At 44.2% G+C, this 25,910-nt stretch overlaps 1 protein-coding gene across 2 annotated transcripts in view; it reads left to right on the top strand.

The window, feature by feature from the left end:
• The window catches only part of LOC140187776 (serine/threonine-protein phosphatase 4 catalytic subunit-like), a 202,231-nt gene that overhangs the window by 19,894 nt on the left and 156,427 nt on the right, over positions 1-25,910 (top strand). Inside the window, exons 2-6 of one of the 2 annotated variants that reach the window (XM_072243490.1) lie at positions 4,065-4,205; positions 22,571-22,622; positions 23,252-23,302; positions 23,541-23,642; positions 24,217-24,390. In XM_072243490.1, the coding sequence (XP_072099591.1) occupies positions 23,577-23,642; positions 24,217-24,390 (240 nt within the window). In that variant the 5' untranslated portion in view covers positions 4,065-4,205; positions 22,571-22,622; positions 23,252-23,302; positions 23,541-23,576. The remainder of the gene's footprint in view (positions 1-4,064; positions 4,206-22,570; positions 22,623-23,251; positions 23,303-23,540; positions 23,643-24,216; positions 24,391-25,910) is intronic. The other variant, XM_072243489.1, reaches the window with a different exon arrangement.

Below are 25,910 nucleotides of genomic sequence, written 5' to 3'. Positions count from 1 at the left end.
TTTGCTCAGAGAGATGAGTGGATATAGGACCACAAGAAAATGAGGCTGGAGAAATAATAATGGGGGACAAGGAGATGGCAGATGAACTAAATGAGTATTTTGCATCAGTCTTCACTGTGGAAGACAGTAGTGGTGTGAAAGGTGTTGAAGGGTGTGAGGGAAGAGAAGTGAATGCAGTTACTATTATAAGGGAGAAGGTGCTCAAAAAGCTGAAAGACCTAAAGGTACATAGGTCACCTGGACCAGATGAACTGCACCCGAGGGTTCTGAAAGAGGTAGCGGTAGAGATTGTGGCGGCATTAGTTATGATCTTTCAAAAATCATTGGACTCTGGCATAATGTCAGAGGACTGGAAAATTGCAAATGTTACTCCAGTCTTTTAAAAAAGGAGGAAGGCAGCAGAAAGGAAATTATAGACAAGTTAGCCTGACCTTAGTGGTTGGGAAGATGTTGGAGTTGATTGTTAAGGATGAGGTTATGGAGTACTTGGTGACACAAAACTAGATAGGACAAAGTCAGCGTGATTTCCTTAAGGGAGAATCTTGTCTGATGAACATGGTGGAATTCTTTGAGGAGATTACAAGTAGAGTGGATTAAGGGGATGTAGTGGATGTTGTATATTTGGATTTTCAGAAGGGCTTTGACAAGGTGCCACACATGAGGCTGCTTACCAACTTAAGAGCCCATGGTATTACAGGAAAGTTATTAGTATGGTTAGAGCATTGGTTGTTTGGTAGAAGGCAGTGAGTGGGAATAAAAGGATCCTTTTCTGGTTGGCTGCCAATGACTAGTGGTGTTCCACAGGGGTCAGTGTTAGGACCACTTCTTTTTATGCTGTATATAAATGATTTGGATGATGGAATAGATGGCTTTGTTACCAAGTTTGCAGATGATACGAAGATTGGCGGAGGAGCAGGTAATGTTGAGGAAACGGGTAGGATGCAGAAGGATTTAGACAGATTACGGGAATGGCCAAGAAAGTGGCAAATGAAATACAATGTTGGAAAATGCTTGGCCATGCAATTTTGTAGAATAAATAATTCAACAGAGTATTTTCCAAATGGGGAGAAAATCCAAAAATCTGAGATGCTAAGTGACTTGGGAGTCCTTATGCAGAACACCCTAAAGGCTAACTTGCAGGTTGAGTCGGTGATGAGGAAGGCAAATGCAAGAGGTCTAGAATGCAAGAGCGGGGATGTGATGCTGAGGCTTTATAAGACACTGGGAAGGCCTCACCTTGAGTATTGTGAACAGTTTAGGGCTCCTCATCTAAGAAAAGATATGCTGGCATTGGAGAGGTTTAGAGTAGGTTCACAAGGATGATTCTGGGAATGAAACGGTTATCGTATGAGGAACGTTTGATAGCTCTGAGTCTGTACTCGCTGGAATTTGAAAGAATGAGGGGGGATCTCATTGAAACCTTCCTTTCGAATGTTGAAAGGCCTAGACAGAGTAGACGTGGAAAGGATGTTTCCCCACAGTGGGGGTGTCTTAAGACGAAAGGGCACAGCTTCAGGATAGAGTGGTGTCCATTTAAAACAGATGAGAAATTTCTTTAGCCAGAGGGTGGTGAATTTGTGGAATTTCTTACCATAGGCCGCTGTGGAGGCCAGGTCATTGGGTTTATTTAAGGCAGAGATTGATAGGTTCTTGTTTGACATCAAAGGTTACAGGGAAAAGGCCAGAGTGTGGGACTGAGGGGTGGGGGGGTGGGGAAAGATCAGCCATGATTGAATGGCGGAGCAGATTCAGTGGGCTAGTGGTCTATTTCTGCGCCTATGGCTTATGGTCTAATACCTGGAATTATATTCTTGTAGCCATTTGTGAAACTAATACAGGAGGGCTAGGACCAGCAGGTCAATATTTCAGGATTTAGGGGAACAAATTTTTAGAGAGATCTCAGACTGTTGTGAATCTGTAGAGAAATTACAGTCTGTTGCAAGAAGCGTAAGGTTGTTATAGTAGATGATTTTAGTTTTCCACATAATGGCTGGGACCACCATAGTGTAAAAGGACTAGATGGGATAGAGTTTGTCAAATGTGCTTAGGAAAGTTTCCTTAATCAATACATAGAAGTCCCAACGAGAAAGTGTGCGATACTTGATCTGTTATTAAGGAATGAGACAGTAAGGTGACAGCAAGGAAGGCTATCATGACTTGCAGCAGGATCTGGACCAGCTGGAAAAATGGGCAGAAAGATGGCAGGTGGAATTTAATGCAGACAAGTATGAGGTGTTGCGTTTTGGTAGGACCAACCAGGGTCGGTCTTACACAGGGAATGGTTGGGCACTGAGGAGTGCGGTAGAACAAAGGGATCTGGGAATACAGATCCTTATTTCATTGAAAATGGTGTCACAGGTAGATAGGATCATAGAGAAAGCTTTTGGGACATTACCTTTCATAAATCAAAGTATTGAGTACAGGAAATGGGATGTTACATTGAAGTTGTATTATACACCGGTGAGACCTAATTTGGAGTATTGTATGCAGTTTTGGTCACCTACTTACAGGAAAGCTGTAAATAAAGTTGGAAGAGTACAGAGAAAATTTACAAGTATGTTGTAGGGTCTGAAGGGCCTGAGTTATGAGGAAAGATCGAATAGGTTAGGACTTTATTCCTTGCAACATAAAAGATTGAGGAGAAGTTTGACAGAAGTATACAAAATTGAGAGGTATAGATAGGGTAAATGCAAGCAGATTTTTTTTCACTGAGGTTGAGTGGGACTACAGCCAGAGGTCATTGATCAAAGGTGAAAAGGTGAGGGGAAACATCTTCACTCAGTGTCCCGAGAGAGTGGAGTGAGCTGCCAGCACAAATGATGCATTGAAGCTTGATTTCAATGTTTAAGAGATGTTTGGATAGGTAGATGGATGGTGGGGTATAGATGGCTACAGTCCCAGTGCAGGTCGATGGGAGTAGGCAGTTTAAATGGTTCGTCACAGACTGGATGGGCCAAGGTGCCTGTTTGTGCTGTACTTTTCTATGACTCTGACTCTGCCCTGGAGGAAACGCACTGGGAGAACGTACAACCCCCTTACAGTCAGTGGCACGAAATGAACACAGGTTGGCTGAACTGTAAAGTGTTGTGCCACCAGAACAGTTGGTGGTAAGCAAGGTAAATGCGATGTTGACATTCATACTGAGTGGATTTGTATATAAGAGCAGGGATGTAATGCTGAGGCTTTATAAGGCATTGTCAGATAGCACAGAATATTGTGAGCAATTTTGGACCCCTTATCTAAGAACAGATGTGCAAACATTAGAGAGGGTCCAGAGGATGATCAGAATGATTCAGGGAATGAAAGGGTTAACGTATGATGGCTTTTTGGCTCTGGGCCTATACTCGCTGTATGAATGGGTTGGGGGGGGTACCTCATTGAAACCTATCAAATATTGAAAGGCCTAGACAGAATGAATGTTTCTTACAGTGGGGGAGTCCAGGACCGGAGGGCACAGCCTCAGAATGGAGGGATGTCCCTTTAGAACAGAGATGAGGAATTTCCTTCACCAGAGGGTTTGTGGAATTTATTGCCATGGATGGCTGTGGAGGTCAAGTCATTGAATATTTTTAAAGCGAAGGTTGATAGGTTCTTGGGTTATGGGGAGAAGGCAGGAGAATGGGGTTGAGATGGATAATAAATCTGCCATGACAGAATGGCAGAACAGACTCAATCCTGCTCCCATGTCTTATGGTCTTGTGGTCTAATACCCGTTCTAAATAGCCAGTGAGTGCAGCAAATAGTTTTTGCAATAATTGCAAGGTATTTTATAATGAGGCAATCACTGCCTTCAGTTCTCTGCCACAGAACCAGCTAAATTGGCCTCAAGAACCTATACAATTCCAATCTTGCTCTGTATACTGCTTTAAGGTCAGACCATAAAGCCATGTATGACAAGTCAAATCTTGATTGCAATCCAAAATTGATAGGGCCAGAGTGGTGTGTGGATGGAAAAGATTACAATAACATGACCAGTTAGGAAGTTTGTAATTACAGACTGAAGATGTCCTGGCCTGGATCCCAGAAGTAATTAGGCATATGCTTTTGCACCATTTCACTGCCAGAGACAGAAAATAAAATCCTCTGACAAGATGTGATCAATAAAGAAGGGGCAGTGTCACCATACAGTACTCCAACCATTGTCGGGCGGAGGACTCCATTACAGTCTCGCTGTTGGCTACAATCGCCACCCTGCTTTAACAGAGGTAAGCACAGCAGCTCATTGCAATATCCTGATCTGGGCCTGTCGCCTGTTACTAAACTAGACACTCTGAGGACATTCATCTCACCTGTTCCTCAACAGGTACAACAAATGTACTGGCAGCTCTCTCATCTCTATCTGCATTGTCCCAAAACAACAGTGCTAATCAAAACATTGCCCCAAGCAAATTTAATATTGATGGCCTGAAGGGCCCTACAAGATCATTCTCCTCAGGCAATTAATTCCTCAGTGATGCCAACAAACAGAAGCTTCAGGAATGCTGAACTGCCCCAACGTATTATTAAAATTTCTGACAAATTCTGGTTCTCCAGAGAATACCAGGGCAAGTTTTCTGAGACCTGTCACGCCAGAAGCGACATCCTAGACATGGAAGAAATTTTCCACTGCCTTCAGTGCCTCGGTTTGTGACATTTACTGGGAGTGCTGCAGCCGACAGGCCTGAAACATTGTTGAGGATCTCTCATCTGCCCCACAATCTCTGACTCACAACCGTCCAGGAGGAGGTGCAGGAGCATCAGGACTAGGACTGCCAGCCTGGGTAGCAGCGTCTTACCACAGGTTGCCACCACTGAAGTCTCGTCACTAGGACGACAAGCTGTACAGTTTACATTTCAAATCTGCTGCTTGCTCACTTCACATGCATTTTGAATTGTATTTTATTATATAATAGCCCCAAGCAAATTAGATATAGTCAGGTGACAGTAAACATGAACTTGATTTATCTGCAATGTAAACAACATTATAGATAGTGGTTAAAGTGTTTACACTGCAGTGGAGTGACTGTGGAGGTGGTGAGGTGAGGTGGGGTGGCTAACTGGTGGCTGTTCAGATTAACTGCCTGGAGGAAGAAACTTTTAAGATGGTGTGAAGTTTTTGTTTTAATAGCCCTATAGCATTTTCTAGAAGTAAGCTTTTGGAAAAGGCAGTTTGCAGGGTGGATAGTGGATTGTCTGTGTCCAGTGCCTGGAACGAAGCATGCATCAAATTGGTTGAAGGCTCGCACCAACCATTCTGGGGACTGCTGCAGAGGCCAAGGTGGATCGTCCATTTCGTACTTTAGCTGAAGGTTCTTGCAAAAGCTCCAGCTTTTCCCTGCTCTGATGTACTGGGTTCCCTTGCCATTAAGAATAAGGATATTTGTAGCCCCTGCTCCTGCAGTGAGTTGTGTAAGCGTCCAGCACTGTTTGACTTAATGAGGCATGGCTGCCAAGCTGGGGTCTGAGCTGTTGGTAGTGAGGTAACATGGTTATATTGTTTCATGTTGTCTTGGGTTTGGCATGCAAGGTTAACTCGTCATTCAGAGCTGTGCTTGGTGCTGCTATCGGAATGTCATTGAACCAAGGTTTGAGAGTGATGGTCCAGCCAGGGGTATGCTGGGCAGATTGTGACTTGAGTATAATTCTGCTGGTGGTGACCCGCTGTGCCTCATGGGTGCTCAGCCTGCCCCTAGAGTGTAGTGGTATTGCCACACTACACCGTATTCTCACTGGGACAGGAATTCATTTCCACAAGGGTAGTGGGCACATACCAACACTAGAATGGTCAGATGCATTTCCCAGAGGACGAGATCAAGTTGCATTTTTCCTCACTGTCGTTGTCCACAGGGCCAGCTCATTCAGTAGTGGTACCTCTGAGCTGCACTAGAGTGCTCTGTGCTTTCTCCAATTGGTGTAGTAAATGCAGTAGAGTTGGTTCATCAGCTGAGGGAGGAATGGTAATCAGCTGATGCTTTCCTTGCCCAAGTTTAAGCTGTTGCCATGAGATTTCAGGATTGAGGACTCTTCCCACTGTATATTGTGGATTCTGTCCTGATGGTTCAGGATAGATGAAGCAATGGCGACTATGATGTCTGGTGACTGTAAGATACGATTCCATGAGTATGACTGTAGTGGACTGTTGCTTGCTTCATTTGTGAGATGACTCTGCAACTTTTGCTCAAGCCCCCAGATATTTTTAAGATCTTGATAGGGTCAATGGGGCAGTCTTTATTATTTGTTGTTTCAAGTACTTCAGTCAATTCTGGTTTAGTAAATAGTCAGCCGCAACACTCCAGATTTGGAGTCACACCAGGTACAGATGGCAGATTTCTTTTTTCCCCACCCTTTGGCTTGCGGGAGATGAGTCTTTACAACAGTGGTTTTCCTTAAGCATTTTAATTATCACCATCTGTTCTGGTGGGAAAGTGTCCATGAACAAAGCCCTGATATCTAGATTATTTGAATCCAGTGGTTCAAATCACTTTGAAGTTTGTGACGATCTGAAACACCGACAAACTTCTATACTGTAAGATGCAAGATGGACACTATACTGTGTATATCTGTGTGTTTTTGTGTGGCTCACTATTTTGAATGTGCTGTCCATGTTTCATGCCTTGGCCCCAGAGGAACGCTGGTTTGTTCAGTTGTAACCACGTATGGCTGAATGGCCATTAAACTTGATTTGCATCATGGCCTGATAAGGAACAATTTGAATGGAAAAATCCTTCAAAAAGCATAGAAACAGAAATCTACAGCACATTACAGGCCCGTCGGCCCACAATGCTGTGCCAACCATATCACCTACTCTAGAAACTGCCTAGAATTTCCCTACTGCATAGCCCTCTATTTTTCTAAGAGTACCTATGTACCATGTACCTATCGAAGAGTCTCTTGAAAGACACTATTGTATCCACCTCTACCACTGTTGCTGGCGGTTCAATCCACACACCCACCATTCTGTGTGGGAAAAACTTGCCTCTGACCACCCCCTTGTACCTACATCCAAGCACCTTAAAGCTATACCCCCCTCATGTTAGCCATTTCAGCCTTGGGGGAAAAAGCCTCTGGCTATCCACACAATCAATGCCTCTCATCATCTTATACACCCCTATCAGGTCACCTCTCATCCACCATCACTCCAAGGAGAAAAGGCCAAGTTCACTCAACCTATTCTCATAAGGCATGCTCTCCAATCCAGGCAACATCCTTGTAAATCTCCTCTGCACTCTCTATATAGTATCCACATCCTTCCTGTAGTGAGGTGACCAGAACTGAATACAGTACTCCAAGTGGGGTCTGACCAAGGTCTTTTATAACTGTAACATTACCTCATGGCTCTTGAACTCAATCCCACGGTTGATGAATGCCAACACACCATACGCCTTCTTAACAGCGCAGTCAACCTGTGCAGCAGTTTTGAGTGTCCTATAGACACGGACCCCAAGATCTCTCTGATTCTCCTGACTGCCAAGAATCTTACCATTAATATTATATTCTGTCTTCAAATTTGATCAACTGAAATGAACCACTTCACACTTATCTGGGTTGAACGCCATCTGCCACTTATCAGCCCGGTTTTGCATCCTGTCGATGTCCCACTGTAACCTGACACCCGTTCAGACTATCCACAACACCCCAACTTTTGTGTCATCAGCAAACTTATTAACCAACCCTTCTACTTCCTCATCCAGGTCATTTATAAAAATCACAAAGAGAGGTGACCCAGGACAGATGCCTCTGGAACACCACTGGTCACTGTCCTCCATGCAGGATAAGAACCATCCACAATCGCCCTTTTTCCTCTATGGGGAATCCACAATTCTGGATCCACAAAGCAAGGTCTCCTTGTATCCATGCCACCTCACTTATTGAATGTGCCTGGCATGGGGAACATTATCAAATGCCTTACTGAAATCCATATACACTACATCCACTGCTCTACCTTCATTAGTGTGTTTTGTTACATCCTCAAAGAATTCAATCGGGTTCATAAGACCTGACCTGCCCTTGACAAAGCCATGCTGACTATCCCTAAATGGATTGTGTCTCTCCAAATGCTCATAAATCCTGCCCCTCAGGATCTTCTCCAACAACTTGCTCACCACTGAAGTCAGACTAGCTGTCTATAATTTCCTGGGTTATTTCTACTCCCTTTCTTGAACAAAGGAATGATGTTTGCAACCTTCTAATCCTCTGGTACTTCTCTCATCCCTATTGATGATGCAAAGATTATTGCCAGAGACCCAGCAATCTCTTCCCTCACTTTGCACAGTAGCCTGTGGTATATCTTGTCCGGTCCCAGTGACTTGTATAACTTAATACCTTTCAAAAGCTCTAGCAGACCCTCTTTCTTAATTCTATACACTCAAGCATTTCGGTCTGTTGTAAGTCATCCCCATGATTGCCAAGGTCCTTTTCACTTGTGAATACTGAAGCGAAGTATTCTTTGAGTACCTCCGCTACCTCTTCCAGTTCCATGCACGCGTCCACTATCGCAACTGATTGGTCCTATTCTCACACGGCTCATCCTCTGGCTCTTCACATGCTTGTAGAGTGCCTTGGGGTTTTCCTTAATCTTGCTCGCCAAGCTTTCACATGGCCCCTTCTAGCTCTTCTAATTTCAATCTTAGCTCCTTCCTGGCACCCTAGTAATTTTTTGGAGCTCTAACAGTGCTTGAACCTTTCTTAAACTTTTCTTTAGGCCGATTAGGAAAAGGGGAGGTGCAACAAGATCTGAGTGTCATTGTACACCAGTCATTGAAAGTGGGCATGCAGGTACAGCAGGCAGTGAAAAAGGCAAATGGCATTCATAGCAAGAGGATTCGAGTACAGGAGCAGGGAGGTTCTACTGCACTTGTACAAGGCCTTGGTGAGACCACACCTGGAGTATTGTGTGCAGTTTTGGTCCCCTAATCTGAGGAAAGACATTCTTGCCATAGAGGGAGTACAAAGAAGGTTCACCAGATTGATTCCTGGGATGGCAGGACTTTCATATGAAGAAAGACTGGATCGACTAGGCTTATACTTGCTGGAATTTAGAAGATTTGGGGGGGGTTCTTATTGAAACGTATAAAATTCTAAAGGGATTGGATAGGCTGCATGCAGGAAGATTGGTCCCGATGTTTGGGAAGTCCAGAACGAGGGGTCACAGTTTAAGGATAAAGGGGAAGCCTTTTAGGACCGAGATGAGGAAAAACTTCTTCAGACAGAGAGTGGTGAGTCTGTGGAATTCTCTGCCACAGCAAACAGTTGAGGCCAGTTCATTGGCTATATTTAAGAGGGAGTTAGATATGGCCCTTGTGGCTAAAGGGATCAGGGGGTATGGAGGGAAGGCAGGTACAGGGTTCTGAGTTGGATGATCAGCCATGATCATACTGAATGGCGGTGCAGGCTCGAAGGGCCGAATGGCCTACTCCTGCACCTGTTTTCTATGTTTCTATGTTTTCTTCTCAACTAGATATTCTACATACTTTGTACACCCTGGTTCTTTTACCCTACCATGCTTTCTGTGCCCCAATGGAACATAACTATGCAGAATGCCATGCAAATGTTTCCTGAACATTTGCCACATTTTTGCCATGTATTTCCTTGAGAACATCTGCTTGCAATTTATGCTCCCAAGTTCCTGCTATTACCACAATTAAATGTTTTCCCAAATTTTCTGCTCCTATCCCTCTCCAGTGCTACAGTAAAGGAGATAGAGTTGTGATCACTACCTCCAAAATGCTCTCCCACTGAGAGATCTGACACCTGACCAGGTTCATTTCCCAATACCAGATCAATTACAGCCTCTCCTCTGGTTGGCTTATCTACACATGGCATCAGGAAACCTTCCTGAACACACTTGACAGACTCCACCCCATCTAAACACCTTGCTCTAGGGAGATGCCAGTCAATATTAGGAAAGTTAAAATCACCCATCACAACAATCCTATTATCATTGCACCGTTCCAGAATCTGCCTCCCTATCTGCTCTTCGATGTCTCTATTACTTTTGGGGGTCTATATTAAAAAAAAATTGAGTTATTGCCCCCTTCCTGTTTCTGACTTGCACCCACACTGACTCAGTAGACAATCCCTCCATGACTTCCTCCTTTTCTGCAGCCATCTCTGATTAGCAGTGCCACGCTCCCACCTCTTTTGCCTCCCTCCCTGTCCGTTTTGAAACATCTAAAGCCCACCACACTCAGCAGCCAGCCATTCCTGCCCCTGAGTCATCCAAGTCTCTGTAATGGCCACAACATCATAGTTCCACATATCGATCATGCTCTTAAGTTCATCTCAAAACATCTGGCTGAGTGCTTCTTTGCTCTATCATCTCAGTGCTGGGACCCCAGTTGTTTACAATATATATTAATGACTTGGATGAGGGAATTAAATGCAGCATCTCCAAGGTTGCGGATGACACGAAGCTGGGCGGCAGTGTTAGCTGTGAGGAGGATGCTAAGAGGATGCAGGGTGACTTGGATAGGTTGGGTGAGTGGGCAAATTCATGGCAGATGCAATTTAATGTGGATAAATGTGAAGTTATCCACTTTGGTGGCAAAAACAGGAAAACAGATTATTATCTGAATGGTGGCCGATTAGGAAAAGGGGAGGTGCAACGAGACCTGGGTGTCATTATACACCAGTCATTGAAAGTGGGCATGCAGGTACAGCAGGCGGTGAAAAGGGCGAATGGTATGCTGGCATTTATAGCGAGAGGATTCGAGTACAGGAGCAGGGAGGTACTACTGCAGTTGTACAAGGCCTTGGTGAGACCACACCTGGAGTATTGTGTGCAGTTTTGGTCCCCTAATCTGAGGAAAGACATCCTTGCCATAGAGGGAGTACAAAGAAGGTTCACCAGATTGATTCCTGGGATGGCAGGACTTCCATATGAAGAAAGACTGGATGACCTAGGCTTGTACTCGTTGGAATTTAGAAGATTGAGGGGGGATCTGACTGAAATGTATAAAATCCTAAAGGGATTGGACAGGCTAGATGCAGGAAGATTGTTCTCGATGTTGGGGAAGTCCAGAACGAGGGGTCACAGTTTGAGGATAAGGGGGAAGCCTTTTAGGACTGAGATTAGGAAAAACTTCTTCACACAGAGTGGTGAATCTGTAGAATGCTCTGCCACAGGAAACAGTTGAGGCCAGTTCATTGGCTATATTTAAGAGGGAGTTAGATATGGCCCTTGTGGCTACGGGGATCAGGGGGTATGGAGGGAAGGCTGGTGCAGGGTTCTGAGTTGGATGATCAGCCATGATCATAATAAATGGCGGTGCAGGCTCGAAGGGCCGAATGGCCTACTGCACCTATTTTCTATGTTTCTATCTGCATAGCCTTCCTCATAAATTCCCTACAGGCGTTCTCAACTTGTGTGCCAACTACCCTATCCTCTGCCTCTTCACTTTAGTTCCCACCCCTCCCCAATAGCATTAGCAAACCTCCCTCCCAGGATATTAGTTTCCCTCCAGTTCGGGTGCAACCCGTCCCACTTATACAGGTCTCCCCTTCCCCAGAAAAGGTTCCAGTGATCCAAGAACTTGAAAGCCTGCCCCATACACCATCTCCTCAGTCACTCATTCATCTGTGCTATCTTCCTGTTCTGACCTTCCCTAGCTCGTGGCACTGGGAGTAATCCGGAGATGACCATCTTGGAGGTTCTGCTCTTTTGCCTTCTTCATAACTCACTAAACTTACCGCGCAGGACCTCTACCCCTCTCCTGCCTATGTCATTGGTACTAACATGTACCACAACCTCCAGCTGCTCACCCTCCCCTTCAAGAATATTCTGCAACCGCTCAGAGACATCCTGGATGTTGGCACCTGGGAGGCAACACATTATCCTGGTGTCTCTCTTTCTGTCACAGAATCTCCTATTTGTACCCCCCAACTATAGAGTCCCCACCTGACTTCTGAGGCTCCAAACTGACCACAGCGCTATTGGTCTGGCTGCTGCTGCCTTGCCCAGATAGGTCATCCCCCACAGCAGTATCCAAAGGGGTCACCTGTTGTTGAGGGGAATGGTCACAGGGGGACCCTGTACGGACTTCCTTCTCCCTTTACTTCTCTTGATGTTCACCAGCTGTTCCCGAATTCTGCACTTTGGGTGTAACCACCTGCTCAAAAGTCTTATCTATCAATTGCTCTGCCTCCCGGGTGATCCCAAGTTCAGCCAGCTCCAGCTCCTTAATGTGGTCTTTCATGAGCTGGAGTTGGCTGCACTTACTTGCAGGTGTAGTCATCAGGGAGACTATCAGGTTCCATGAATTCCCACATCCTACATGAGGAGTATTCCACTGCCATCCTGCCTGCACTGTACTATGGGCAACCAAGACCAAATCCTCTAACCTGTGTCTTTGGCCTCAGCCTCTTCTCATTAAGGCCTCTTGAGTCAAAGCCTGATGCTCCTACTCTCACCGCTGGCCTGCTCCCAACAATGGCCTCGCTTGCTCCTTCTGTACTTCTATTTAATTCACAGGGCTCTGCTCTCAATGCTGATTGGACCTCTGGAATGTACGAACACATGCGAAGCTCTCTTTTTACACTAGCTTCACCAGCTTGCGAGTTCATCGCAAATACATTCCTGTCCACCATTGACCACATCTATAAGGAAAGCAGCATTCATAATTAAGGACACCCACCATCCAGGCCGTGCTCTCTTCTTGCTGCTGCCATCAGGAAGGAGGTACAGGATCCTTAGACTACCAGGTTCAGGAACAATAATTACCCCTCAACCATCAGACTCTTGAACCAGAGGGGATAAACATTCAACTTCACTCACTCCAACACTGAATTGGTTCCAAACCTATGGATTCACTTTCAAGGATTCTACAACTCATTCTCTATATTTATTTGTTATAATTTTGTTTTTTTTCCACTTTGTATTTGTAGTTTGCCATTTGCACATTGGTTGGTTGTCCATCTTTGTGCGCAGTTCCTCATTGACTGTTGTATTTCTTTGTAGTTACTGCAAATACCCACAAGAAAATGAATCACAGGATTGTATGTGGTGATATGCACATACTTTGATAAGAATTTTACTTTGAACTGTGATAAATCTGCTGTGCCAAAGCCTCCTCTTGCCTTGGGCTTTTTCCAAAGACATTGTTTCAATTGGTTTCCTTTCCAGCACTTGTTGGCATTCAGCTCACAGGCTGCCAGCCCCCAAAGTGCATTCCACTCCTGTCACAATGGTGTTGTGAGCCAGTAGCCCACCTGCCGTCTGCAGCGCAGCACAAAACCTGCTGGCACTCGGACCCCAGTTATGCCCGCCTTTTTATTGGCTACGTAGAACAGTCCACGTTCCCTGGTAATGCTTCCTAACTCTGTGCTACATTGGTGACTGCATTGTACTGCTTCACGTCTCCACACTGAGCTCATCAATTTCGCCTCCAATTTCCACCCTACCCTTAAATTCATTCCCTTTTCTCAGTTCCTTCATCTCAGCTGTACCTGCTTCTAGGATGAGCCTTTCCTCTCCAGAGATGTCCTCCTTCAAAGAGTAGAGTTTCCATTCCTCCACCATTGATGTTACCTTCATTTGCATCTCCTCCATTTCCCAGACATACAAGCTCACGCTATCTTCCTGCACCTTAACAGTGATTAGAGTTGCTCTTGTTCTCACCTACCACCCCATGAGCCTCCGCATCTGCCCATCATTCTCTGTAACTTCCCCCATCTTCAACAGTAGCCTATCACTAAAAACATCTTTACCTCCTACTCACTCTCTGCTTTCTGCTGGGATTGCTCCCTCTGTGATTTCCTTGTCCATTCATCCCTCCCACTAATCTCCCTCTTGGCACTTATCCTTGAAAGCAAAAAAATGTGCTATACCTGCCCATACACCACCTTCACCTCCATTCAGGGCCACAAACAGTCCTTCAGGTGAGGCAACAATTCACCTGCAAATCAATTGAGGTTGTCAACTGTATCTGGTGCTCCCGATGTGGCCTCCTCTACATTGGTGAGACCTGAAGTAGATTGTCAAGTACCTTTGCACCGTCTGCATAAAGCAGCATTTCCCAGTGCCCAACTATTTTAATTCCAATTCCCATTACTACTGAGATGAGGCCACTCTGAGGTTGGAGGAGCAACACCTCGTATTTTGTCTGGGTAGCCTCCAATCTGTTGGCACGAACATTGATTTCTCCAACTTCCAGTGATTTTTTCCCCCTCCCGCTCTCCCATCTTCAATTCCCCACTTTTGCCCCACACCTCTTCTCTTCCCACCTGCCTAACACCTCCCAGTGGTGCCCCTCCTCCTTCCCTTTCTTTCATGGTCCACTCTCCTCTCCTATCAGATTCTTCTTCAGCCCATTAAATTTCTCTACCTATCACCTCCCAGCTTACTTTATCTCTCCCCCCCACCCGCCCAATCTACCTGGCTTCAGCTATCACCTTCAACTTGTACTCCTTCCCCTTCTCCAGCATCTTCCCCCTTCCATTCCAGTCCATGGGTGCTGCCTGATCTGACTATTTTGAGCATTTCCTTTCTTACTATTTTGGTCTTTGGCTTTGGCTGGTATCCATAGATGACTGGTTGAGCTTGCCCCTCAGTGTGAATGTTTCCTCATTCCTCCAGTGTCTGTTGTTTCTGGCGATTATGGAGAAACCTGTGTGGGTGAGTTTCTAAAGTTGAGAAGCCGTTGCACTCTCTAGACTTTGTAATTGTGGGTCCAGTAGTTGTTACAACTTGGTCCTTGGTTGCAGTGGATGGCTTTCTGGCAGAGGCTAGCAGGTTTTTTTTAAACAGGATCTCTGTATTTAGTATTCATCCTCCCATCAATGCTTACCAGATTGGCAGTCCCTGCTACTGAAAAGCATTCCCAACGCACGATGCTACCTTCACCATACTTTTCAGTAGGGATGGCGTTACCTGGCCGATGTGCAATACTAAATTCACACCAGACATACAGCTTAGTGTAGAGGCCAAAAAGTTTCACTTCAGTCTCATCCAACCACAAGACCTTCTTCCACACTTTTACAGTATCTTCTAAGTACCTCTTGCAAAATCTTTACCGGCAAGGATATGCTTTTTTGTAGCCAGGACTTCTTCCTTGCACACTTCTATAAGACCCCTTTTTTTGTGCAAGGCATCAGAGATTGCAGAGTCATGAACTTCATCTCCAGTTGCAGCCACTGACTTCGGCAGCTCACTCAGAGTGACTGCTGGCGTCACAGTTGCCTCTCTTACAAGTGTCATTCTTCTCTGGCGACTGAGTTCCGAGTGGCAACCTGACCCAGGCAATGCGACTGTAATTTCATATTTGTTCCAATTTTTCACAAAGCACTGCACTGAGCTGAGGTATGTTCATTGCCTTTGAGATGGTTCCCAGATTTGTGCTTCTCTGTTATCATTTCCTTGACTTGTCTTGAATGCTCTTTTGTCTTCATTTTGTTTTGGTCTGTTGAAAATTTGCCATACTGTTAGACTTTACAGAGAATGGGGGTATTTATTCCCATAAATTCATTGAAAACAGGTGATCCTCCAATTTTCTACATTAACAAATTGGGTGAGTTGTTAAGGTAATACATTGCATCTGAGGAAAGTTAGCATAGTGATTACAAAGGGAATGAATATTTTCAGTTTCACAGTTTTGGTTTTTAATTTTTAGTAAATTGTTAAGTTATGGAATTTTTCTTTTGATTTGTCTTGATGCACGTTATTTTGTGATTGGCTCTAAAAATCCTGCTTCAATATATTTTAAATTTAGAAAATGAGACAGTAAAATATGAAAATAGTTGTGAGGGCTGAAAACATTTGCGAGGCACGGTATATCCTATACAGAATACATACGCACATGCGTTCTGCTAGTTAGGATGTGCTTCCATTGTAAATATGTACTTCTACAATGTCACCTGACTATACAAAATGTTAAAATTAAGTAAGTAATTATAGCCATTGAAACTGTAGTTGATCATTTATTATTGTCTTTGTGCTCAGAAGTGTGAAAATTGGAAGAGGAGAGCTAGATTATTCTGAACATCCAAGTTGAATGAAGACCCCCTTTTATCTTCTGGCTGCAGCTTCATGTGGCTCAGTTCACCAGTTACAACAATACTGAATTGCTTATTCTTGCTCAAAATTCTTACATTTTCTCTTGTTGGGTGGCCTTACAACTGCCTTCTAGAAAAGTGTTGAGTGTTCTTTGACTGCACAGCAGATTGCTCCATTGTTTCCCACGATCTGCTTGAAGATCCCAGTGGAATTCCAGTAGATTGTGTTGATCCAGACTTCCGTCTCTTGTGTCTCCTCAATTACTTCTATCTTTTACTCAACATCTGTTGCACAAACATATTGCCAGCTTCTGAAAATTACCACAGCATTGGAGAGGGATCGAAACAGACAAGATAGGAAAGTGTTTAATTGGAGTAAGGGGCAATATGAGGCTATCAGACAGGAATTTGAAAGCATAAATTGGGAACAGATGTTCTCAGGGAAAAGTACGGCAGAAATGTGGCAAATGTTCAGGGGATATTTGCGTAGAGTTCTGCATAGGTACGTTCCAGTGAGACGGAAAGGTACAGGAACCATGGTGTACAAAGGCTGTTGTAAACCTAGTCAGGAAGAAAAGAGCAGCTTTCGAAAGGTTCAAAAAATTAGGTAATGACAGAGATCTAGAAGATTATAAGGCTAGCAGGAGGGAGCTCAAGAAAGAAATTAGGAGAGCCAGAAGGGGCCATGAGAGGGCCTTAGTGAACAGGATTAAGGGAAACCCCAAGGCATTTTACAAATGTGAAGAGCAAGAGGATAAGATATGAGAGGATAGGACCAATCAAGTGTGACAGTAGAAATGTGTGTATGGAACCGGTGGAGATAGCAGAGGTACTGAATGAATACTTTGCTTCAGTATTCACTACGGAAAAGGATCTTGGTGATTGTAGGAATGACTTGCAGTGGACTGAAAAGCTTGAGCAAGTAGATATTAAGAAAGAGGATGTGCTGGAGCTTTTGGAAAGCACCAAGTTGGATAAGTCACTGGGACCAGATGAGATGTACCCCAGGCTACTATGGGAGGCGAGGGAGGAGATTGCTGAGCCTCTGGCGATGATCTTTGCATCATCAATGGGGACGGGAGAGGTTCCGGAGGATTAGAGGGTTGCAGATGTTGTTCCCCTATTCAAGAAAGGGAGTAGATATAGACCAGTGAGTCTTACTTCAGTGGTTGGTAAGTTGATGGAGAAGATCCTGAGAGGCAGGATTTATGAACATTTGGAGAGGCATAATATGATTAGGAATAGTCAGCATGGCTATTGGAGGGATGGGTTAGTAAAATTGCTGATGACACAAAGGTTGAGGGTGTTGTGGATGGTGTGGAGGGCTGTCAGAGGTTACAGTGGGACATCGATAGAATGCAAAACTGGGCTGAGAAGTGGCAGATGCAGTTCAACCCAGATAAGTGTGAGGTGGTTCATTTTGGTAGATCAAATATGATGGCAAAATATAGTATTAACGGTAAGACTCTTGGCAGTGTGGAGGATCAGAGGGATCTTGGGATCCGAGTCCATAGGACACTCAAAGCTGCTACGCAGCTTGACTGGGTGGTTAAGAAGGCATATGGTACATTGGCCTTCATTGATTATGGGATTGAGTTTAAGAGCTGAGAGGTAATGTTGCAGCTGTATAGGATCCTGGTCAGGCTACGCTTGGAGTACTCTGCTCAGTTCTGGTCACCTCACTACAGGAAAGATGTGGAAACCATAGAAAGGGCGCAGAGGAGATTTACAAGGATGTTGCCTGGATTGGGGAGCATGCCTTATGAGAATAGGTTAAGCGAACTCGGCTTTTTCCCCCTTGGAGCGATGGAGAATGAGAGGTGACCTAATGGAGGTGTACAAAATGACGAGAGGCATTGATCGTGTGGATAGTCAGAGGCTTTTTCCCAGGGCTGAAATGGCTAGCACAAGAGGGCACAGATTTAAGGTGCTTGAAAGTAGGTATAGATTAGATGTAAGTTTTTTACGCAGAGAGTGATGAGTGCATGGAATGGACTGCCAGAGGCAGTGGTGTAGGCGGAAACAATAGGGTCTTTTAAAAGACTCCTGGATAGGTACATGGAGCTTAGAAAAATAGAGGGCTGTGGGTAACCCTCGGTAATTTCTAAGGTAAGGACATGTTTGGCACAGCATTGTGGGCCGAAGGACCTTATTGTGCTCATTGGCGGTGCCAGAGGTTTTTTCTTGCTGATGCTACAGTGGGGCTGAATTATTTAGTGATGGTGCTGAGGGATGTACCCTATGGCAGGAGTTCCCAACCTTTTCTGCACTGCGGACTGGTTTAATATTGACAATGTGCTTGCGGACCGGCCGACCAGGGGGGCGGGAGAGGGGGTGCGCAGGAGTAGAGTTGCCATTTGGACAAGAGTAACAGTTAAAAACATTGTGTTTACCCCGAGAAAGACTACCATGACCATAAAGCCTTGTGCACATGCGTGTACGTGCCCATTTTTTTCTACAAATCCTTTTTGGCAATTCTGTTCAGTGAAACTACACTGTATATACATTTATTTTTACTTTATATAGGCTATGTATGTATCATATTCTTGCTTTTACTATATATTAATGTTATTTTAGGTTTTATGTAACACGATGCATGAATATAGTGATAAGTCAATTATAAGTCACTAGCATCATAACATTTTAAGTAATATTTGGATATTAAACACTCAGCACATATTTTCCCCGTATGAACATATAAAATCATTGCAACACACCAATGTCGCTGAATCGGTGGGAGCCCTGGGCTTGTTTCCCTGCAACAAGACGGTCCTATTGAGGGATGATGGGAGACAGCGATACTCAAAGGGGATTCCTTATGTCCAATCTATTCCGCAATTTAGTTTTCATTGCATTCATTGCAGGAAACCCCGCTTCGCAGACATATGATGTTGGAAATGGAAGCAATGTTTTCAGTGATTTTGTGACTATCTCAGGATATTTAGCTTTGACTTTGATCCATAATGCCGGCAGAGATGTTATGTCAAACATACTTTTCAGCCCGCTGTCATTTGCAAGCTTGAGGAATTGATCTTCTTCCTGCGCTGGCATGGATGACACGTGGGTAATAACCTCGCGTGCGTTCAAGTTCAACAGTAGGCGTGACTGGGAATGAGGAAAGGTGCAGCTGACTCATATCGCCAAATCATATGGTTTCCTCACAGCCCGGTAGCACATGCTTTGCGTCCCAGTACCGGTCCGCGGCCCGGTGGTTGGGAACAGCTGCCCTATGGTAATATGTATTTGCAAGGCCAGGCGAGTGGCGTTCAAAAGTCAGTTTCAAGCATTATGTGCCGACTATAAATTCCTCTGTTGATTCACAAGCAGCAGCAATTGATAAATATAATATAGAAGTGAACTGTGACAGTGTCAACAGCATCAGAGACAACCCGGGCTACACAGAGCATAAACAAACAAACCAAGCAGAGCATCCGAGCAACAGCAGACAACGTGAATCACGCACCAATCCCGCAATCAGTGTCAAATGCCTGCTTTTCAACTGAAAAACACAACACTAACCCACAATGTCCACTGCTATTCGCATTACATAGACAGACAATGCCAAAAGATACATGGTTATTAAAGTCAAATAAGGCAAACAACAGATGCAAGGCTTTACCAGGAGTTGGACAAATCATACTCTGACCATGCAATACCTCAATTAATTCAGCTACTGAATTTAAAACAAAAATCAACAGAGACTTGGAAGTCTAAGCAAAACCAGCAGGCTTAATAGCAGTAAAAGTAATAGTTTAGGATTTGCAGGAAACATAAGGACTATGGGGTATCCACCACAAAATACTAATAATAATCAGCATTAGTCTTGGCCCAAATTTAAAAAAAATCAACTGCCCTCACCATTGATGATTTCAGAGAAGCACAATCCGTCTGTTGTGATTGGTGGTGGAAGCATCAATGATTTTCTGGTTGTCAAGTGCTTTGGTCCTCCGGCTGTTTATGGCCAACAGGGCCAAGTTGCTGTTCCGAGCATCACCGCTGCTATTCCTTGGGTAGTCTTTGAGGTGTCTGAGGCAAGAGAAACTCCGTTTGCATGAGGCAGATGTCACAGGTAGAGTCAGTGATATGCTGATTAGTTTGTATAAATCTATAAGTGCATCGCGATAGGGTCTCATTGGAGCTAGAAATTCCACTGTGTCATTCACTGTCTGTCCTTGCTAGAGACTCAACCACAGCTCTCATATACTCATGATTTTCTTGGACAAGCTTTGCATGTTCTCTGTCAAGCATCTTTCCCAATCTTGAACAGTCTTGTTTTCACAATCTGAATTCGGCCCATGTCTCCATAGCAAACTTATGAGCTGCACTTACATGGTGGGTTTTGAAAGCTGTTGTAGCTTTCCGCCAGTTGTGGTAATCGGTGACAGTGAAGGTAGACTCAGAATGGAACCCATGTCCTCCACACAGGAAATGCCTGCATGCGAAGCAGAACGTAGTATCTTTCATGATCGAATATTCTAGTCAGTCAAACCAGCCACGAATAAAACTCCTTTGCTGATTGCCAAACTTGTTGTGAGCAGCGAAGGGTACTTTTTCAATGCTGGCCGACGGGGTCCTTCCTCAGGCTGCTGGCTAACATCGCTAATGGTATTCCCACTAGCATTAAGAGCAGCTTCATCCACGCTCTCTTCTGAATCCCGCTCCGTTTCTTGTTCCTCTACTTCGCCCTCACACTCCGTCGATGAACTGCTGTCGTCCTCATCCCCACTTACTTCTTTCTGAATGTCACTTTCAATTAAGACAGGCTCAGGCTGAGACACCACTGATTCCTCTGGATGAGGTCGTTTTCTCACTAAAAATCGATCCATTTTTCACGTCGCCAAAATAATGCATGTGCCAGGCCCACGCTAGCTTGTAAAAGCACTGTGTGTGTGTGCGTGTGTGTGCGTGTGTGTGTGTGTGTGTGTGTGTGTGTGTGTGTGTGTGTGTCAGTCATTCGTTAGTCTCGCAAGACCATGGATCTGCGCCTGCATGTATACTATCAATCTCTCATGTGAGTGAGATCACCACCTTAAGTGATCTTAGATCAGCTTAACTGCTCTGAGGACAGCAACAACAAGACATTGACAATGAACGAATAAGCAGAAGTGTAGAGTAGATCTGACAGAGTTTGTAACTTTATTGCTGCTGGAGAAACAAGCTGTATTCAAAACTATACAGAGAAAGCAAAGCAGGTGCAATTTGCATGTGAAATTTTAGTTAATTTCTTGGTGGTGCTGCGCTGGTGCTATTGCAATTTCTGCTGAGGCTATAGCACCAGCTATCACCACTTTAGCGCCGTCCCGAGTGTGCTGTAGGTTTTCTCTGTTTCTACTTTTCCTGCTAATTGTCCATGTTTGAGAAGTTTCAAGTGGTAGCTTGGTAGTACAGTGCCTGGACAATGTTCTCTGTTTGAAGTTGGGCACATGAGTGTGTACTCCTGTATTCGAGGCTCGCTACTGATGTAGCACCTACTTTCCTCATAAAGGCAGTCATTTAGATTCTAAATGGTTGGGAGGTGGACCTCATAGATTGGGCATGCTTCTGATCTGGACTAGAATTAACTCTTTGAACCACTCTGACCAGAGAGGCTATTCAGTAAAGAAACACAATATCTGCAGATGCTAGAAATCCAAAGCGACACATAAAATGCTGGAGGAACTCCCCCTTCCTTTCCAGTCGTGGTGAAGGGTCTCAGCCTGAAACATTGGCTGTTTACTTTACCTTAGATGCTGCCTGGCCTGCTGAATTCCTCCAGCATTTAGTGTGTTGGTTCAGTAAAGAACATTTGTTATAGTTACTTTAATTGCTTCAAGAAATCCTGAGCAGTTATGTAGTTGATTAAAGACGAGACTGCAAATGCTGGAAATCTGGAGCAACACAGAAATCTAGAGGAACTCAGCAGGTCAGGCAGTATCTATGGAAGGAAATAGACAGTCAATAATTTGTATTGAAACACTTCATCTGAACTGGAAAGAGAGTAGATAATCTGTATTATATATGTATATTGGTATCGATATATGTATAGAAAGAGATTGAGATTTTATATTTAAAAAATTGGTGGAAAAGGTATGGAGCAGGAGCTGGCAGGTGAAGTGGATCCAGCTGAGGGAGGAGGGTGAAAATGATATGGAAATTGACAAAGAAGATGTCCTCTTCTATCAGATTCCAATGGGCCATGGACTAACAGGAAGGAGGTGGGAGGGAAATGGAGAAGAATGTATGAGTGATAAGCAGATGGAGTGGGTGGGGATGGAAAGAGCTGGGGTTGGTGTTGTGGGATCAGAGGGAAGTTAGTGAAATTGATGTTCATGCAATCTTATTGCAGATTACCTAGGCAGAATGAGTTGTTCGTTCTTTGATCTTTGTCGAGCCTCAATTTGATAGTAGAAGAGGCTGTGAACCCCAGTGTTAGGGGAATGGGAAGTAGAATTAAAATAATTGGCCATTGATTAATTTCTTCTGATGTTATAGCATATAGAAGGGTCATGAAGTGAAATGTTCCTGGCATTTTTTTTAGCATCACTGATTTAGCAGTGTGAACTTGGGGTAATAATTAAATACTTTATGAAAAGAGTGATATATAATATCCTTTATGCCTGAACAGGGAGATTCTTTCTGAAGAGAGCAACGTTCAACAAGTGAATTCTCCAGTCACTGTGAGTTAACTCATTTTGTATGAAATTGTTGTCAAACCTGTGATTACTGTATTGGAGTGAAATAAATTAAAAGATGGCTGTTTCCTTGATTCTCTCTAGTGTCTTGTCGATGTGCAGGAAGGAGGAGTGTTCTATCGTACTCCTGCCTTGTATTTTGGAGATGGTGTAGAGACTTTGAGATATAGGAGTTGAATTACCTTACATAGGTTATCCACCTGTCAATGTGGCCAGTCACATTGAGTTTTGGTCAACCCTCGCTCTCTGAACTCTGGGTTGCAGTCGAAGGTGGCCTGACTCCACCTCCCTGAGTTAAACTGGAGTGGCATTCTGCTCACTTCCTAGTCAGTTAACGCCTGAAGACACTTACATCAACACTTGAATGGCTCACTAAAGCAGTTGCTTAAAATTCAGAGCTGTTGTAGGTTTTGGGTCCTGCAATATTTCCTGCAGCACTGACCTCCTTTAAAGGTGTACTTCAGAATGATCTTCCCACTCGTAAACTGGTCTGTTCTGAAGTGTTTTTGAACAACATATGAACTTCTTCCCTGAAACCTCTGAGGAAATAAGTTAATGGAAGTATGCCCAGAAGTAATTGTTTATCTTCTCGGTTTGTTTCTTTTTCCTTGCAGGTATGTGGAGACATCCATGGGCAATTCTACGATCTCAAAGAGCTTTTTAAAGTGAGTTACATTCAATCAGGTACACAAGTGTAAATCTGAATGGTGTAATTCAGTGTAAATACCAATAGTAGTTGAAGTCCTTAGTGATCTTGTGATGCTGTCTTCCAGTCATTTCTGTATGTTCTCTGGTGCTTCTCCTAGCCTTGGCCCTAGGTGGTCAGTAGATAATCTCTGAGTGGACATCAATCTCTGCAAGATCAGGATCGATGGTCCTGAACATTTACTTTGTCTCTCACAGGTTGGAGGAGACATTCCTGAAACCAACTACCTGTTCATGGGAGATTTTGTTGACAGAGGCTTCTACAGTGTTGAGACATTCTTGCTGCTATTAGCACTGAAGGTGAGGTCATTTATACCAGTTTGCTGACTCATCACCTAAATGTACAATTGTGTGACTGCCATTTCTTCCACCAAACCAAATTACTTTCTTTCCCAAACGTATACGCAACCTCTTAAATTTTTGCCCTTGGTATCCCTTTCTAGATATGGTGGTCCTTTTAATCTTGCTTTTCCATCTGTTTGTATCATCAGTACATTTTGGCTTCAGTACATTTGCTCATTTCAGTTGTCATTATATTGCAAATAGCTGAAGTCCCAATGCTGATCTTGTGCCATCTTAGCTACAGCCTGCCAACCTGAAAATGGCCTGTTTTCTAGCTAATATTCTGCACGTTAATGTCTTCTCCACATCATGAGCTCTTAACTTGTGTGTGTAATAACTTCTTTTGATCACCTTATAAAATGCCTTACAATCCATACAGTTACAACGCTGAAACTCGAATCAAATATAATTTTCTTTCCATAAAATGTGATTCTGCCTTAGCCATATCCTGGGTTGCTGGTCCAACACTGTAACCAGCGGACCATCAGAGCTGATTCTTTCATCACTAACCAAGATTTGTTGTGTGCAATAGGTTCGCTATCCTGACAGAATCACACTGATCAGAGGGAACCACGAAAGCAGGCAGATTACCCAGGTTTATGGTTTTTATGATGAGTGCTTGCGCAAATATGGGTCGATAACTGTGTGGAGGTACTGCACCGAGATCTTTGATTACCTCAGCCTTTCTGCTGTTGTGGATGGAAAGGTAAGAGCTTATGTTAAAGATGTTAACTGGGTAGAGGCATTGTATACTGATGGAAATGACTGTGCCTAGATTTTCAAGTGATTGGTTCCATGTTTAGTTCTGGAGCTTGGCAGTCTGAGTTGTGGGTGTACTAAAGGAAGGAGACATGAGCTGTCTGTGAGCCCCACCCTTTGACCCTGCGGTGACGAAACTGTTATCAAAGATATTTTAGCCAGGTGTTTTGTTAAAGGGACATCATATTTGACTGGTATATTGAAGTCCTTTCGGAAGAAATGTCTTAAAGTCATGTGCCAGAGTTTCCAAGAGTTGGTGGGGGTTCGTAGAGACTTTTCAGTGCCCAGCTGGAAATGTGCTCCCTTGGCAGAGCTTCGGGTGGTGATGGTGGGTACGTGAACACCATAGCCTGCCTAACTAGCCCACAACCAAGCGAGTAACTTGGCCTTTGTGGGAGATGTTGGGCTGGGAGAATGTGTTGACACTGGTTCCTTATTTTTTTTTCTAGTGGATCTGGAGGGTTGCAGAGATGGTGGTAGTAGTTGTCCAGTGCTTGAATGCCTGCTGCAGGCAGTTCAGGCCTCGAAGCCTACAGGAGAACGGGGATTACTCAGGACTAGTAGATAAGAAAGTCTATGTGAGACACTGGTAATATCATATCTAGCAAATGTGTGAGTCTCTTTTTTTAAGGAAGAATGTAAATACATTGAAAGCAGGTTGGTGAAGGTTTATTTGACCTGTACCTGCATCGAACAGATAGCTAGGCTGGCTAGGCTTGAATGTGCCAGTGAGTGAAAGGGATCCTGAGGAACTTTGAATGGCTGGGTGTGGAGAGCTTGTTTGTGTCGTGGGAGAATTTAGAACTGGGGTTCATAGGCACAAGAGATTCTGCAATTGCTGGAAACCTTGAGCAACACAAAATGGTAGAGGAACTCAGCAGGTCAGGCAGTCTCTCCGGAGTGGTGTAAAGGCCGAGACCCTTCATCAGGACTGGAAAAGAAGGGGGCAGAAGCTAGAACATGAAGGTGGGGGGAGCAGGAGTACAAGCTGGCAAGTGATAGGTCAAGGCTACAGAAGGAGGAATTTAATAGAGAGTGGGCCATGAAATAAAGGGAAGGAAGAGGAAAACAAAAGGGAGGTGATGAGGGTGGAGGATGAGAAAATGCTGAGAGAATAACTAGAATGGAAAAGGATAACGGGTAGGGAAAGTAATTATGGATGTTAGAGAAATCGATGTTCATGCCATCAGGTTGGAGGCTACCCATATGGAATAAAGTGTTGTTTCTCCAGCCTGAAAATTGGTAAACTTGAAAATAATATCAACATTACCTGCCCACAACATTCAGCAGAAGAGTAATAGCAGCAGCTACAAGTCCCTTTCCCACCCCAGCCACGCACGCACACACACATAGTCCTTGACCCTGGACTCTCAGACTCGTAGACATGGGGCCGCCAACCTCCTGTCCCTGGCCTGCAATCGCACACTTGGCAGATATCAGGCCGAGAACTTCTGGAAACACTGACCC

This window comes from Mobula birostris, chromosome 25 (assembly GCF_030028105.1).
Source record: "Mobula birostris isolate sMobBir1 chromosome 25, sMobBir1.hap1, whole genome shotgun sequence".
In the NCBI taxonomy this organism is placed as follows: domain Eukaryota; kingdom Metazoa; phylum Chordata; class Chondrichthyes; order Myliobatiformes; family Myliobatidae; genus Mobula; species Mobula birostris.
The sequence above is the reverse complement of the archived record's forward strand: the minus strand, read 5'-3'. Positions and strand labels throughout refer to the sequence as shown.